At 45.8% G+C, this 17128-nt stretch overlaps 2 protein-coding genes across 2 annotated transcripts; both read right to left on the minus strand.

Moving 5' to 3' along the window:
* Positions 1-699: 699 nt before the first annotated feature.
* BKCO1_7000101 (brct domain-containing protein) lies at positions 700-2628 on the minus strand (the record flags this gene model as incomplete). Its single annotated transcript, XM_020278543.1, has 1 exon — positions 700-2628. One exon carries the CDS (start codon positions 2626-2628, stop codon positions 700-702), a length of 1929 nt encoding a protein of 642 aa, XP_020133555.1.
* A 1084-nt stretch (positions 2629-3712) lies between these two features.
* On the minus strand, positions 3713-4152 carry BKCO1_7000102 (uncharacterized protein; the record flags this gene model as incomplete). Its single annotated transcript, XM_020278544.1, has 2 exons — positions 3713-4009; positions 4081-4152. 2 exons carry the CDS (start codon positions 4150-4152, stop codon positions 3713-3715), a joined length of 369 nt encoding a protein of 122 aa, XP_020133558.1.
* Between the last annotated feature and the right edge of the window lie 12976 nt (positions 4153-17128).

Here is a 17128-nt window from a genome sequence, read left to right on the forward strand (position 1 = left end):
TATATCTATATTCTAGATCGGAATACGGAGTCTATATAAATCTATAACGACTCTAATAATTCCGTTAAGATTTAGAGAAAGTATCTACTCGATAAGATATTAGACTACGAGGTCTCCCGAGCTAACGCGCTCGATCCGGCTCTCTACGAAATAGCCGGACTCGATTTCGATAAGATTAATCTACTATTAGAGGAACGTATTTTAAACGGGGTTACTATCTACGGCCCGCCGGAGGTTAGAAAGTATTACGGTCCTCTAGTCTAGAGTCGTTATAGGATACTAGTATCTCCTTCCCGTATCTCGATACTAGGGTTATCTTTCCGTATCTCGATACTAGTATCGCCTTCCTATATCGCGATTCTAGTATCTAGTTCCAGGTATCCGGTTCCTAGGTTCGGTTTCCTAGTATAGAGCGGCTAGTTAGATAGCCGTACGCTAGAGTAGATAGAGGTTCTCGATCCTCGCGGATCGAGATACCATTATTATTTATGCTTTTCCTTACTTGAGACCCCATCCGTCGTGATCACACTCCGGATAGTGTTAGTAGTAATACAAGAACTTAAAGTAAGATAATATTCTAAAGGTATAGTTTAGCGTCGCGATCTCCCTAGACGGTTACGGACTATTAATACTGAACCCGTAAGTTCTCTAATCGGACTCTTCATCCGAGGAGATAGTGAGGATACGCTGTTTGTTACTCTACGGCGAGGTAAGTTCTTCTGCTGCAAACCGCTTCTTGGGAGTTGGCGGCTTTGGAGGGACGTGGTATTCAAGGTTAGTAGTAGTTCCTCCCGCTACGTCCGCTCTGAACGCCGCCATTTGGTCTTCGTTTGGGTGGGTGTACCATCCACCCGGGAACTGAAGGGGTTTGAGTTCGCCATGCGTCTCCACGCGGTTGGCACCGGTCCTCATAGCGTACGACCGGATTTCCTCCGGTAAATCGTCCCCAATAAGCTCCTGTAAGGATCTGAATAGGTTGGAGATGGCTATATCGTGATTGTTAGAGTGCTTCTCCGCCTGTTCCTGCAACGTCCTGGATTCAGATTGGAGGCGCGTATCCAGATTCGCTAGTGCGCGTCTAAGGAGCTGTTGAGTGTTAGTGTCAGATACGCCGTCAATCGTCTCCGAAAGAGCAACTAGTGCCTCATTCGTCTTCTCCCTTTTGCCGTGTAACTTTTGGTACGTATTAAACGTAACCAATTCCGCGCCGTGCGTGGCGTGGGTCGTAAATTGCAAGGCGATTCTCCCCAACGCGTAGCCCTTTTCAGGCAAACTGGGCCTTGGGGTGGACGGGGTTGCTGCGATCGCGACCTGAGTCGCGTTGGTCTTGCCCTTGTGGACGGCTTTGGGGAGCGGCGTCGGCGTTGAAGGCCCCACCGGCGGGAGGCGGCTCGGGCCAGGAGTTGGGGTATCTGGTGCCGACTCTTGGTCGGCATCTGGCGCGTTCAGTTCTTTGAGAGTGTCGAAAAAATCTCTCTCCGAGAAGATCTCGATTATCTGGCCTTTGCGTCTCTGAGCCAATATATCCTTAATGAGCTTATTGTCCGGTTCAACCTTGCCCTTTAAGACCGTTGTCGTCCTAGCAGATAGCTGCAATTCAACGATGGCCCCATGTTCCTGTAGCCAGGTTCCGAGCTCGACGTGTCTCTGGAATATATCCAGAGTGCCCACCACTATGACGACGTGCCCCTTGAGGCAGCCGGGGCCAAGCACAATAGTGCCTAGGATTTCCGCCAGTGCCGCTAGCGTACGGGGATCCAGCTTGTGCGGCTGGGTCTTCGCCTTGACGGCGGACCTTTCCAAGACGTCCGGAATCTCGGCCATGGTGATCGGATCAAGAGGATCGACCATGGTACGAGCCCAGGAAACGTTGGTTCCGATCCTCTTTGCCTGTCTCAGGTTGGAGAAGACTGAGTCGCCATAGGGTTGAAGGTCGGGGTGCGTAGGTGAGGGGATACCGGGTCGGAATGGGAGGCGGCCGTCGTTGTAGTCCTTTAAGACTCGCTTTAGAGCGGGGTGCCAGCGGTCCGATTGAGACATCCGTTCGGGATCCGGTGTGCCATGATTGCTGGGATCACGGCGGGCGAACTGTTCGGGTTCGAACCTGGTGGTAGAGCCCAATCCGGCGTGGCGGTCTTCTGGTTCGAACCATCCTCGGAGGGTAACGGCATTGGTTTCTGAGCCGCCGGCTTGCGCGACGAGCTGGTTGAAACCGAATGCCCCACAAAAGGTGTACCCATTATAGGTAGCGAAGGCACACGTTCCATCTTCCATTTCAACGATGGCGGGCCTTCCCATGGGGGGAATATACTCGCACGGCGCGCCCTTCGATGTAAAGTTTGCAGGCCAATATTGGTGCAATTGACGCATCGAGAAACAGCTTGTTGCGAGAGCACAGCGAAGGACTCGATATGCTAGCTCGCTGGAGAGGATCACGTTAGCGGGCGGGAGACACTGCTCGCTAACGTTAATGGGTGCATTATAGAGCTTCAGTTGGCGGATTTCTGAAAACTTGACTGAGTGCTTGGCGGTCCCAATCGTCTGGGCTGGTCTGGTAAATTTGAGGCCGGTTCCCTCGCCGAACTTCCAGACGATTGTGGACCTGAGCCCGTGGTGAGGAGGTGCCATCGTGTTGGGGGTGAGAGATAAAGTTGGATCCGCGCTGGGGGATTGTGGACGTTCTGGAACGGGAGACTGGCTCGGGCCAGCACTGGGAGATTGCTCTATGCGAGAAGACGAGCCGGCGTCTGGGGGGGTGTCGCTTGGGTGGCGGGGATTCGAGCGGCGGGAATAATGGGTCTGAATTGGTGTGCCGCTCGTGTCCGGATCAGTGCGGCCGTCAACTGAGCCTTGAAGTGTTGAGATGGAGAGGGTGGAAGAGGCGGGGTTTCCGTAGGAAGCGGGTCCGCGTCGTTGCGGTAGTGCCTATAGCGTGCGAAATCGCCTTGGGCGTGTGTAATATCTATATGTGTCCAGGCGTCGGGATCCGACGATAGGATCGAAAGAATTCGGCAGAAATCGTCAGAGGAGAAGAGCTTCGTACTGGAGTTTAGTAGATCGGGCACGAGGGAGTGGATGATAGAGAACACGGATCGAGCGAAGTTGGACGCTTTAATGTAGCCGAAATCGGGAAATAGACGGAGGATCGTAGCAGTCCCGGTGCCGGTAAGCTCAATTTGGTATGGATTCCGTATCCACTGGAGAGGCATAGAGGGTGACGCGTGTTGGAGGGTGACGCGCAAGGGTAAATAAACAAGGTGGCGGCGGGCGCACTCTCGTAGGGGAGGACCCTGATCCGCCATCGTGGCACGTGATGCGAATCGTGGAGCTGCGTCGCCGCGGGCGCGTTCGACGGCATCCCGTCCTCGTGCGCTGGACCGAGTCTAAGCCAGGTCTAATCTAGAAATCCTGTTCCTAAGGCGCCTATGGCCTTAAGCATCAGCCGGCTGCGCCCTGCGGCAGCTCCCATTACTTAGCATCTATAATTACCATAAGCTTTGTTTGCTTATCAACTTCCCATTTATTCTTCCCAGACGAGTAGTTGTGATTTTCTTGGTACTTCAATCGCCTTCCTCGGAATGGTTGTACGTGGGCGAGGGATCTGCGGAAGGTCGCATATACGAGGTGGAACAGCATTATATCACGAACCTTAGAACAAAAGGCATAGTAGATTTGTGATGGCAGGCTCCTTCCATGAATTTGTATTCGGGACCTATGAAAGGTCCAGCTCACTGCCGGAGAAGATCATCTCCTCTCCCGCCTCACCCCCCTCACCCCCCTCACTACCGCCCTCACCAGCGCCCTTAGCGCCCTCACTCTCACCCTGGGCGCCCTCGCCCTCGCCCTCGCCCTCGCCCTCGCCCTCACCACCGTCGGCGGCCTCTGCAGCGGCCTCGGCCTCCGCAGCAGCAAGTTCGGCGGCGGCGGCGGCGGCAGCAGCAGTAGCAGCAGCGGCGGCGGCGGCGGCAGCATCCAGGCGCGTGTTCGCGCGGCCTTTGCGCTTCTGTGACTATATATCTGTTAATATGTTTCCTCTTAAGAAGAAGACAGTGTTGGGTGTAGATAAGAGTATCCACTTACCTTGGTCACCCCGGAGGGCTTAGATGAGGGAGGAGGAGCGGGCTTCTCCCCCTTAGGGTAGGCTTTAGCCATATGGCCCAGCTCGCCGTAGTTGTAGCACTTACGGCCCCCGCTACTACCGCTACGACCACTACGACGGCCCCGACGGCCCCGGCCGCTAGTATACTAGTATAACTATTAGCTATACACTTTACGTAAAATCTGTAAAGACTAAAGAATAAAGATAACTTACGTTATTAATAGTAACGTTTTAGGCGTGAATCTCTATTTTAGAGAGAGGATTTTATAGATTTAGAGCTGCATATTAGTAACCGAAAGCGAGAGTAATTATAAATAAGAGGCTTAACTAACTTGTAAAGTAAGATATTTTAAGTAGAAGCGGAGATCCGACTTAAGGAGTAATATCTTAGACTAAAAGCTATGATTAGACTTAACTTCTAGATGCTATAAATGCGATCCTAGGATAGGAGCTTACGGATTAGGAGCTTAGTCGACTTTCGGGGCTAGAGAGAAAAAAAGAAGAGAAGAAACGTAGAGATCGAGAGAAATTATTTTCTCTCGATCTCTACGTTTCTTCTCTTTAGCGAGTCGGCTTATCCGAACGTAGACTAGACTATTTAGAAATAGTTACTATAGATATAGTAGCTACGAGGCAGCGAGACGGGGCGTAATTACCCTTTACGCTATTATATAACGTTAGATAACGACGTCTCGCCGTAAGTCTACCGAGTAGCCCTACGGCCTACCGATAATAGAAAGCGCCCCTCGAAGTCTACGGCTTCCGAAATTATAGCCGATAACTAAGCGGAGAATGCGAATCGAGAGCGGGTAAGTTTAGATAATTTACGGGATAAAGAGATAGGCTATCTAGCTAGGTATACGGTCTAGGTATAGATATATCGAGGACGAGAATTAAAATAAGGAAGAAGGCATTACTTATAAATATTACGATCTATCCTATAAGTTATTCTAGTAACCCGCGTGCCGTTCTAGCCCCGCTAACGCGGCCCTAAACTCTTAGTGCGCTACGGCGTCTTTTACGTCGTCGATAGTATTAGAAAAGATATAGATTGCCTTACTTATCCTCTTTATCTTCGTATATAGCTTCTAGAATACGTTGACCGTGACTAGTTCCGCGGTATAAACGCTCCCCTATAAGTAATAGATATCCTTATAGCGGACTACCTCGAGAACTTATATATAGTAAGAGCTAGATAAAGATTATCCCTACTCTATAAAGCGGCGTTATTAAATTAACGCGAATAGTCGTACCTTCCTCTATAGTGGGCTACGCCTACGGCCTACGTTAGGCCGCTAAGAATAAAACTTTAGACGTCTCCTACCCCCTTTCTACTCTACTATTGAGCTTCGAGATTACGATTCACACTACGAATAGAATAGAAATAAGAAGTAGAATATATATAATAAGAAGCTTACTATACTTTTATCTATAAGTATAGTTATAATACGTAGCGGAACTAAGTCCTCCGAAGCTAGTACGTCTAGCCGTAATAATAACGAAGTAGGAAACCGTAAGCGCGAGCGGGATAACTATAACGACTTCGTTCTAGATTCGTCGACCGATAACGACGACGACGACGACTACGACGACTACGAAGACGACGAGCCGCCGGTTAATAAAAGTCGTAAGTAGCCCCAGCCTACCGCTAAGAAGAAACGCCGCTCGAATACTACTACTAATAACGAAGCGGAGAAGGCGAATCGGGAACGGGAGGTTCTAGATAATTTAATTAATAAAGAGTTAGGTCGTCTAGCTATACGGTCTAGATATAAAGATATTAAGGACGAGAATAAAGACGAGGAAGAAGTCGTTAATAATAAGGAGGCTCTCGATACGACTTATATTAATTTTAGTAAGTATAGCCCTAAGAAGTCGTAGATTAGTAGCGAGGAGTTAGATCGTCGGTGGGAGTTCTATAAGAGTACTATAACGGTAATTACTACTAAGTTATAGAGCTTAACTAAGTCGGTTAATTCTTTTAGAGTGCCGCTAGAGAGAATAGGTACTACTAGAATCTTCTAGTAATTTATAAAGACGGCGGACGTACGATATCTAGTCGGCTAGTTACTAGACGCGGTCGAAGACGAGGTTATTACGGTAATTAGTATACCGGATCTCTAAGTACCCGATATTTTACGCCTATCGCGTCCTTCGTAGGACCGGCTTAAGAAGTTTAGTAACTATATCGGTGTCGTAGAACTACCGGACTAACCGCCTATAGCGTACGTCGGCTCGTCTTATAATAAATCTAAGGGGATGGCTTATAGGTAGAGGAGCTATAAAAGTAATATTAAGACCGGAACCAACCCCGGTAAGATAGACTTTATCGATAAGATATTAAAGCCTAGCGCGGAGAACTATATCCGGGCTTTATTTACCGTAGATAGGGCTAACGCTAATAAGCCTCGTATACTAACCTTTAAGTCGTAGTATATAGTCTACTTCGACTCGGTCGTCGTTAGTAACTAGACCAGTTCGTTTCTAGCTCCCCCGGATATAGTCGGCGCCTAGTATAGCTAAGTAGCTAGTAAGCTTCGTTTAGCGCTTTTTCCTAATCCCTTCCCCTAGAGTGGAAGGGGATTAAACCGGATTTAGTCTATTACCTAGTAGTATAGGGGTCTATAGCTAATTAAGAGCGAGCGCGTTTATACCGCCGAGAACTATCGTATAACTAAGACCTTTAAGTAGATTATCGATAATAGTAAGCCCTTATAGAGCTATATCTACGTAAACTACTATAGTTACCGGAAGATATACGGTGGTAAGGATCGGCTAGTAGGTCTAGAGGAAGCCCGAGCTAATAAGTAGCTCTTAAAGGACTAGACGTCTAAAACCGTATACGGGTACTATAACGGGCCCTACGAAAGAATAAAGAATAGGTACTTACGTAGAAATATTTATAAGTCGGAAGCTAGTATTATACTATTCTATATATGCGGTAAGTACGCGAGGGCTCTTAAGAAAAATAGTAAACTTCTAGATCTTAAGTAGGCGAGTACGACTCCCCCCTAGTTAAATTCCTCTTATATAGGCGAGTTCGACTCCCCCTTAAGTAAAGATTCTCTTATATAGGCGAGTTCGACTCTCCCTTAAGTAAAGATTCTCTTATATAGGCGAGTTCGACTCCCCCTTAAGTAGATAGGATGAAGAAAGCTCCCCGTTATATAACTAGACATGCGCCGGTCGTTAAGGGGGGGAGGGTAACGGGGTAAGAATATCTATAGTCGGGAGTCGTAGTTCCGGCTTTAGGTAGGATTAAGTTTATACCTTAAATTCTCTATAGTAGGATCGTAGTCGTTAGGATTACGATTCTTAAATTATAATACTCTTATATTTAGGCATCCCCTTCCTTTACGGATCGGGTTCCGACTATAGATATAATCGCGTCCTATAATACTATCCGCAGTGGAATTACGGTAGACGGAGTCTCGAGTAAGAAAAAGTATAATTAATAATAGTCGAGTCTCGATCCGCGAGGATCGAGAACTCGTATCTACTCTAGCGTAGCTACCTAAAGAGAACTCTATACTAGGAAACCGATTCTAGGAACTAGATATCTAGAACTAGATACTAGGATCGAAATATAAAAAGGCGATCCTAGTATCGGGAAGTAAGAAGATAACCCCGGTATCGGAAGTAGAAAGATAACCCCGGTATTAGAAGTAGGAAGGTAATACTAGTATCGACTCTAGACTTAAGGACTATAACACCTCCGGGGGGCCGGTTTTAACGGGTCGAGACCTGTTATAGATCGCGATCTATTATAGCTTAACGTAGGGCTCGAAGTCTAGGTAGCGTAAACTAGTACGACCGAGGATTAGGAAGCGGAGGTAGAAAGAAGAAAGTAGTAAAGTAAAAAAATCCGTTCTTCTAATACGTAGTGGCTCCGTACTACTACTATTACTAACGAAGTTAAGAAGAGAAAGCCACTCGGGAAAAGATAAAATATAACTATTCCTCCGATACGCGGTAGCGTCTAGCTACTACTATTACTACTTTAGAATATAAAGAAAAGAAAGAATCCGCTAACGCCTCGCTAAAGAACGCGAGACGAATCTAAAGAAAGTAAAAATAGAAGCCGTTCCTCCGATACGTAATAGCCCTAGGCTACTACTATTACGTTCTAGTAATCGTAAACTAGAAAAAGGAAAAAATAAAAGAGAGTATAGCCCTTCCTATTAGAATACCGTCGGTATAGTTTAACGTTACTATCTCCCGGGACGTATACTACTCGTTCCTAAAGGTCGGGTAGGGTTTTTTAGTATCTATTTTACGGCGTCCTCGTCGTTAGACGACGAGTTAATATCGATTAGCCGTCTCTTAGTAAACGGCGACTCGAACGAGGGGGGGACGGCTCTCTTCTTAATCGGTTTTAGCTTCGGCTCTAGCCGTTCGTAGTAGGCGGCGGGGAACGTAGTCCCGGCCTTAATATTAGTAGCTAAGGCCTCGTCCTCGTTCGGGTCGGGATGGGTAAACTATCCCTTAGGAAGGCGAAGGCTCTAGAGCCGGCTATACGACTTAGCTTACTCCGCTCCGGTATTTATTAGAAATACCGTGGCGTACTCGTCTAGGGTTAGCCCGGTAAGGGCGTAGATAGCTCGTATAAGGTTCTTAACCGCCGTATCGTAGTTAGTATTATAGAGCTCCGCTCCGGCGCGGAGGGCCCTATTCTCGGCTTCTAGACTAGTAGTTAATCGCTCGACGAGGCGCCGAAGCCCCTATTTCGTCTCTTAATCCTAGACGTCTTCTATCCGCGTCTATAGTTTCTTTAGTACCTTCTCCGTCCTCGTGCGGCGGGCTCCAATCTTCTAGAATACCTTAAATATAAGAAGCTCGGCGGCGTGGGTAGACTAGGCGATATACTAGGCTAGTATACCCTCGACCTTCGCGATCCCTTCGGGATTCTAGAACGGTATCTAGTAGGGCTAAGCGAGGGGATCCTCCGGGGAGCTACGTACCGGCCTCTTACCGTCGCGCACTAAACGGGCTACGCTTTTAGCGGCTAGCGGGAAAGACGGGGACGAGGTTCGGGCCCTAGGCCTATACGCTAGCGGCGCGGACGAGGAAATCCGAGCGGGCCTAAAGGTCTTAGAAGTCGGAATACGGAACGGCGTACTATTCGAGTCCTTCTCGCCGCTACTAGATTCTTCGTCGGAGGCTTCGTCGGCCTCTTCTACCCGGTATATTATAGATCTTAGAAACTCGGTCTCCGACTACGAAATAATAACTTATCCTCGGTTCGAGAATATTCGGGCGTCCTTAAGGACGCGATAAGCGTCGTCGATCTTTCTCTTAATAAGGTAGGTAGTCTTAGGAGAAACGGCCGAATCGATCTTAGCTCTATACTCCTCTAGCTAGCTACTAAGAATCCTTTAATTCTAAAAGACTTCGCATATTCCGACGACGACTATAGTATAGCCCTTAAGGCTGTCTAAGGCGATAATCTTACGACGAAAGATCTTATTAAGCTAGCTCTAAGTCTTCTTATTAAGGCTCGTGCTCTTCTTCGTCGACGCGGATAAGGATATATCGGGTATTAATACTACGGATTATAGATCTAAAGGCCTATTTTCGAAGGTAGGTATCTTCGCGGGGAGTTCTATCCGTCTACGCTACTCTAAGTTAGTAGCGACGGTTGCCTAGTAGGGCTACGCGTCCGAATACGTAGGGGAATCCTCCCCGGGCTAGTAGATTATAGCGCCGTCGCGGTATTCCTAAAGAGCCCTAAGAATCGGAGCTAGCTATTTCTAGCCCGGATCTATCCGCTCTAGATTAACGATATAGCCGCGCTACTAATAACCCTCCGGGTTAAGAGTGCTCGAGAAACCGAGTTCTTTAGCTCGATCCTTCTTACGGAACTACTTTTAGAGCTCTATAGCGTTCGCGTAGATGCTCGCTTCCGCTACGAGCTATTAAAAGCCGTAGTTTTCGACGTAGGCGTATCCGCCGTAAGTCCCGAAGACCTAGGAACCGTCTTCGGCCTAGAGAATCGCGGGTCGGCCTATAGGCTCGACCCGGTTATAGGGTACTTTCTTCTAGGAGTAGTTCGCCGGCTAGTATCTATAGAGCTAGCGCGACGAGAAGTAGCCTATCTTAGCCGCGTATCTCTTAACCTTATATACTAGGTCGCTAGATAGGATAACGCCCGCGGGGGATAGATTTCTCTCGAAGACCTATAGGGGGACGTTATAAAGCCTAAGATCTAATACCTTATCCCTAGATATACTCTATTTAAGCTATCCGGATCTTTAAGCCTTACGCTCGAACTTCTCGGCGGATGGCTTTCCGAAGAGCTATTCCTTAACTTACGCGATTCCTCCCGACCGGGAATAGATAGCGGGGGAAGATATATCCGTTCTTCCTAAGCGAATCTAGATTCGAAACTAGTATATAATCTCGACTTCGGCTAGGGTTCTAGCTAACTTCGATAGGAAACTAGCCGATAGCTCGCGAGACTACTTATCTTCCGAGAGAAATACGCCGCCCTCTACTCGCGCGTAATACGTAAGTAGGACTAAACCTACGAAGCGCTTATTAAGAAAAGCCTAAACGTCCGAATCTCCTTAGAAAATAGTATAAAGCTTTAAGAAATCTCTAAGCGTAAATAGATCCAAATCTTATTTAAGGAGCGTAGTCCCTAAGATCCGTAGAATCCGGAAGATCGACTAGGCGATTACTCTTACTTCGGCGAGCGGATAAGGCCTAAAACGCCTTCTCTAGAACTCCTCGGTATACTTATAGATAAGAGTCCGTTAGATATTTATCTCGGCGGTCTATAAAGTTTTAAGCGACGGAGAAGGTTATCCCGATAAGTTAAGACGTTCGACTTTAGCAAGTACGACGGGCGGGAGCGAAAGTAGAACTAGCTCGACGCCTTACTAATCCTAGTCTAGTAAAGGTAGTCGATAGATCGCGGTACGGACGGCGGAATCGTACTTCGCGGATAGGAGATAAAGAACGTACGAAGTCTACGTAGAATTAGAGTTCTACGGATCTACGCGGATTAAGAATCGCGCGAGATCTAAATTCTTATAGCGAAGTCCGTCTTACTAAGCCTAATAATTAAGGTTATATAGTAGGGTAAGGTATACGAGGGCGTAGTCGGCGGGCTTAAGATCGAAATACTAGTTAAAGTAATCCGGACGCTCGTAATAGATTACCGCGATAATAGAAACTATAACTCGCGGAACGAGAAGCGTCGGAATACTTAGAAACGCGGTCGGAAGCTAATATTCTACGCCGTCGGCGGCGAGCGATTCTAAGAAGAAGAAGTTTCGGAGGGGGCGGTTTATAAGCGAGAACTCGTAAATTACGCGGGAAACTTAGGTCGGAGCTCTCGCGAAAGGCGTAGAATCCGTTAAATCTAGTATAGAGAAATCTAGAGGCGCGTAGCGGTTATTATTATTTACCGCGAGCGTTGGGTTACGTAGCTCGGTCGGCTATATATAAATACTACCTTATTTATAGCGACGCGAGTGCCGGGAAACGATAATAGCGTAGTAGGTAAGTATACTAGAATAGTAAAGTCTATAAGTAAACGAGAAAGGAAAATATAAAGGAATAAAAGAAACTAAAAACTAAATAAAAGAAACTAATATCGCGACCGCGGAAGGATAAATAGAGCTCTAAACAACCGAAAAATAAACGGACGATACTATAGTAAGTCGCGCTTTATAAAAACCTCGTCCTACGAGGATATAAAAGAAAAAATAAAGAAAAAGAATAAAAAGGAGAGACACGGTTATAGATACTATACGAATTATTTACCCGGAGTCTACTCTTACTAGCGACTCCGGGGCCCCCTCGTAAAATAGGAGGTCTTATCCCGGACTAAGTTAGTCTAGGCGGAATCGCCTTCGTCGGGAAGGCTAATTCGTTCGTAGCGGGTATTTCTAATCGTACTTCTCGACGAGCTTCTTAGCTCCGTCTAAATCTTCTTCGGATAGCTAGCTATTATAGACGGGGCCCTATCTCTTCTACTAGACTAGGTATTTTCGTATAGATTTCTCGTAGATCTATACCTTACGGCGATCTAAAAGAGTCGTAATCTTATACGGGGGGTCTTTCTCGCTCTACTTAGCGACCGGACCTAGCTTAGAGAAAGGGTTACGGCTATATAGATCGGGTTCCCTCGGCGCGGGCTTAAGATACGCTACTAAAATAACTAGATAAATCTTCTAGCTTATCGGTAGTTCTAACTCGTACGCTAGATTTCTAATCTTCGCCTTAATCGGGAAGGGACCTACCCTTTAGTAAGAGAACTTTCTATTTACGTAGCTAAGAGTCTTATACCCGTAGTATAACTAAACGAAAACCTTATTACTAACCTTAAGCTAGAGTGGCTTATACTTAGCGTTATACCGTGCCTTTAAATATACCGACGCGAAAGTAATAGCTTCTTAGGCCTTCCACCTAGCGGCGTCCCGGATCGACTATTTATCGTCCGGGATCTCCGCGAGCGCTAATAACGGATCGGTCCTCGCGTTAAACCCTATAAGAAGTTAATTAGGCGAAAACCCTATCGTCGCGCTAATCGCGTTATTAAGGCTAGCCTAGAGAAGGGGAAGTAGTTCCGTCTATTTAGCTTCGGGATTAATAGTTACGTAAAACCGTATAGTAATTTCTATCGTCTAGTTCGTACGCTCGGCTTATCCGTCCGCTTAAGAGTAATAAGCCGTCGTAAAATACTATTTAATTCTAAATTTAGAATAGGCGTGCTTCTAGAAGTATAACGTAAACCGTAGATCTCGATTCGTAATTTATAAGGTTAGTAGACTCTAGCCGTACGAGACGACCTTCTTTACGTAGGCGTCCGCCTACTTCTCTACGGACTAGTTCTCTTTTCTTTTTACGAGAAGGATCTCCTTAGTAACCTTATAGGTTATAGTTAATAGTATATCGAATTCTTTAGCGGTTAGTAGGAGCTTCGCGATAAAGTCTATATATTAGACCTCGCGTAGCCCCGCCGCGGTTTAGATTAGATTAAGTTTACTATACGGACGGTGCCTCTTAGTGCTATAAAGTTAATACTAAGGGTAATATTTAATATACTTACGGAGTTTCCGCGTTATTTCGTAGATTAGAATTAATTATCTAATACGGTAGTAGGCTCGCTAGAAACCGGCGTATTATTAATAGTCGTAGGCTATCTCGAATACGTCTCGTTCGACCGTAGCTAGAATATAGAGCCTATACCTTCCGTCTTCCGGGTCGACGTAGTAGATTAGACGGTTTCTTAAGAAAAATCTTATACCCTAAACTACTTCCGGAACCTCGTTCGCTAGAACGGGCGGATTTACGCCGGCGTATAACGCGGCGGTAATTTACCGGAGTTTAGCCGCGGTCTTAATTCTACCGCGGTTTATACGTAAGAAGGTAGGCGCCGTCGCGCTACTTAGATTCTCGAAAGGCGGTTAATCCGCTACTAGTCGCGGAATTCGTACTTTAACTCGCTAGCGTATTAGTCGCGATATATCCGCTTCGACTTCGCTAACGGGAGCTAGGTCCGCGGCCGATACCGGATTCGTAGCTTCGGATAGACCTTTCAACCTCGCCGCTTTAGCTCGATCTACGTTCTTAATCCGTTAGAGGACCTCGAGGATGCGCTTCTAGTAGAAATCAAAACGGTATCTCTACTTAATTCGAATCTTAAGCTCGTTGGATAGCTCGACGACGGTAACCGCGAAGACGGTAACCGAATCTAAAATCTCGGGTTCGCTATTAGAAGGCGCCGAAGCCTCGTCGATTAACCTACTTAGTATATTAGGAACTAGATACGTCTTACCCGGACGGTAAAAGACTCTTATATAAAATTAGGAGATATACTAACTTACCGCTAAAAGCTTAAGATTTAACTTATCGGTAGCTAATATCGTCTATAGATTATAGTGTTGCGTAATAAACGTTACGGTATAGTAATTTATAAAAAAATAGGCGTCTTCTCGAAGCCCGGTATATATAAGATACTTAATCTTGCGGAGGGTCTATATAATACCTACTACCTCGAGCTCGGTCGGCTAATACCTAGTTTCGGCCGGCTTAAGTGCACGGGAAAGAAACGCGATTAGTTAGATCTAGTTATTAGCCTAAGATTAGACCCTACCGTCCGTAAGCTTAGAATCGGGATCCCCGTTAACGTAGTAAACGAGCGTACCGATGCCCTTCTTAGATACGTCGACGTCGACGTATAGGCGCCGGTCCGGGTTATAATAAACGAGCTACGGAGGATTCTTTAAATAATTATAGATTACTTCGTATACGGCTCTTCTCTCGGCCTTCGGCACTACTCTAGTGCGTTTAGTGTATACGAGGCGGGCACTACTCTTTATCGGGCTAGACCTTAGTAGTTCCGTCTTATAATCGGTTAAGGGTTTAATTATAGAAGCGTAATACGAGATTCTAGACTATAGAAACTTAGTCGCTCTAATCTAGTATTTTAAATTCTTTAAGGTCCGTAGAAACGGTATTTCGGTAAGCGCCTTAGTTCGCTCTTACGTAGACCCGAGCCTAAAGACGTTAACTCTCTAATCTAAGAGAGTGGCGTAGGGGTAGCTAATAAAGCTTTTCGACGGCGATAACGTAATACCGTACTTACTAATACGTTAGAATAGCTAATCGAGATATAGTAGATACTCGTCTAAGGTCTTATCGAATGCGGTAATATCGTCGATATACGTACGTATAAATAACCGGAAATTTCTTAGAATATTATTAAACTATCTCTAGCTATACGACCTAGAGTTAATATATCCTATAATAGTAATATTAAAAGACTTCTAGCCGCGGTAAGAGTTTACCGTAAGCTTATATCGATCTTCGTCTCGAATTTTCTATTAATAGAAGAAAGAGGTTACGTCTATTATCGAGATATAGTTGGCGCCGCGAACGGCGTTAATAATATTACCTTACGCGGGTAGCGGATAGAAATCCTTCTTTAAGATACGGTTAAGATCTTAAATATCTACGACTACGCGTGGCTTTTCGATCTAAACGCTATCTTTAAGAATCCTCTTCTAAATAACGAATACTAGGTAACTAAAGACGGTATAGATCTTAGTCTATATAAGCTTTCCCTAATCGTATAGCTTATCGAAGATATTATCGACTACTACCCTATCTCTTACCGAGAGAGGGTATACTTTAGTCGCTAACTTTATCTTCTTCTTCTATCTAGGCTTAAGTAGGATCGATATCTCTTACTCTAGTAGAATCTTAGCGAAAGAAGGACTAGCCTTCTATATATCTAGATAGCGAAGAATAATTTCGGAGAGGCGCTTTCTAACCTCTAGCGGGCCGTAGATTATAACCCCGTTCGTAATACGTTCCTCTAAGAAAGAATTAATTTTATTAGTATCGAGACCGGCTATTCCGTAAAGGGCCGGATTAAGCTCGTCGGCTCGTAAGACCTCGTAGTCGGAGACTTTACCGAGCGAATAGTTTCTTTAGATCTTAACGGAATCGTTAGAGTTATTACGGATCTATACCAACTCCGTATTCTAATCTAAAATATAAGTATACGCTACTAGAGTTCCGGATCGCCTAGGAGCTATACTAGCCGTAGAAAGAAAGATAAATTCGAAGTCTCTACCGTAAGGAAGAGCTTTAGCGAAATTAATCTTAACCGGCGCGATAGACTTCGGCGAAATTATTATCGCCTTAACGGTCTAGACTTTAAAATCTCTAACGCGGGCTTCGGACCGCGGTCGAGTTTATACGGGGATCTATACTCCTTAGTAACTACTAATACGTAGTAGATTCGCCGCCGGGTCGACGGAGATACTCTCTAGTCCTAAAATATCGACGCCTAGTAGTATAGCGCCGCCGTAGTCGTCGACTAAATAAATCTTACGGATAAACTCTATCCGAACCTACGATCCTTTAAGAAAAGCTCGGAAAGCGAATTTAAGAAGATAATATTTTAAGCTCTATAGAGGGTATCCGCCGACTCTCTCTACGCCGATAGGCTTAGATATCGCGATTGGCTAAAAGGCCGCGCCGGCCCTACGGAGAGCGACCTTATCGATAATAGATATCGTATATCCGGAATTAATAATATAGTCTAATTTATTTAGCGCTTCGCCGAGTCTTACTTTAGCGACGGCGTAGTTCTAATTTCGAAATTCCTAGTCGGGCTTTACTTTCGGGGCTGCCTTAGATAGAATAAGCTTCGACGGTTCGTCTAGAGCTTAGTCGAGAGAAGAATCGATAAGCTTCTATTTTAGATCCTTCGTAGCGGCGGAAGCCTTCGCGGCTCGGAAAGATAATACTCCCTTCTTCGAATAATTTTAGCGGATATACTCGTAGAGCTTATTACGAGAGAGCTATTATTTCTCGTAATACGCGTAGCGTAACTAAGCCGGATCGACGGCGTCGCCTACGGACTTAGCTTAAGTAGGAACTAGAACCGGATTCTCGCTTAAGATAGGCTCGGTTACGGTAGTAGCGTACTATAAGGATACGATAATCGGCCTAGAGACTATACGTAGAAATCTAGCGAAGGACGAAGCCTCTAACGAAGTATTCGAGGCCGGGAAGAAAGAGCCTCTAGAAGGTTAGCTATTAGCTCGGTCGGAGCTTCGATTTAAAGCGGAGGAAGCCGGTAATAGAGATCTCGCGTTATTAGGGAAAGGTAAGGCACCTATATCCGCGTAGTATATATACGCTAATTTAGGCTTATTATCGGCGCGTCTCTTATTCTTATCGGAATCTCGATTTCTATTACGATTACGGTTTCTATCTCCGTTATAATCTTAGAGTCGATTATAATTACCGCCGGGTAGACGGTAAGAGTCTTTCTTAGAAGAGAAATCGCGAGTCGGCTTCGGCGTTTTATCTTAAGAATAGAATCGGTTCGATTCTACGCCCCTAGAGGGTTTAAACGGTCTATTCCTTCGGACGGTAGAGGTACGCCTATCCTTATCCTTAACGAGATTAGACTATAGGGACTATTACTCCTCCGCCTATCTAACGTATCTATCGACGGTGGTATATCTTAATAGAGGCTTAAGATCGCGTCGAAATTAGATA

The sequence above is a fragment of the Diplodia corticola genome (assembly GCF_001883845.1).
Source record: "Diplodia corticola strain CBS 112549 chromosome Unknown scaffold7, whole genome shotgun sequence".
In the NCBI taxonomy this organism is placed as follows: domain Eukaryota; kingdom Fungi; phylum Ascomycota; class Dothideomycetes; order Botryosphaeriales; family Botryosphaeriaceae; genus Diplodia; species Diplodia corticola.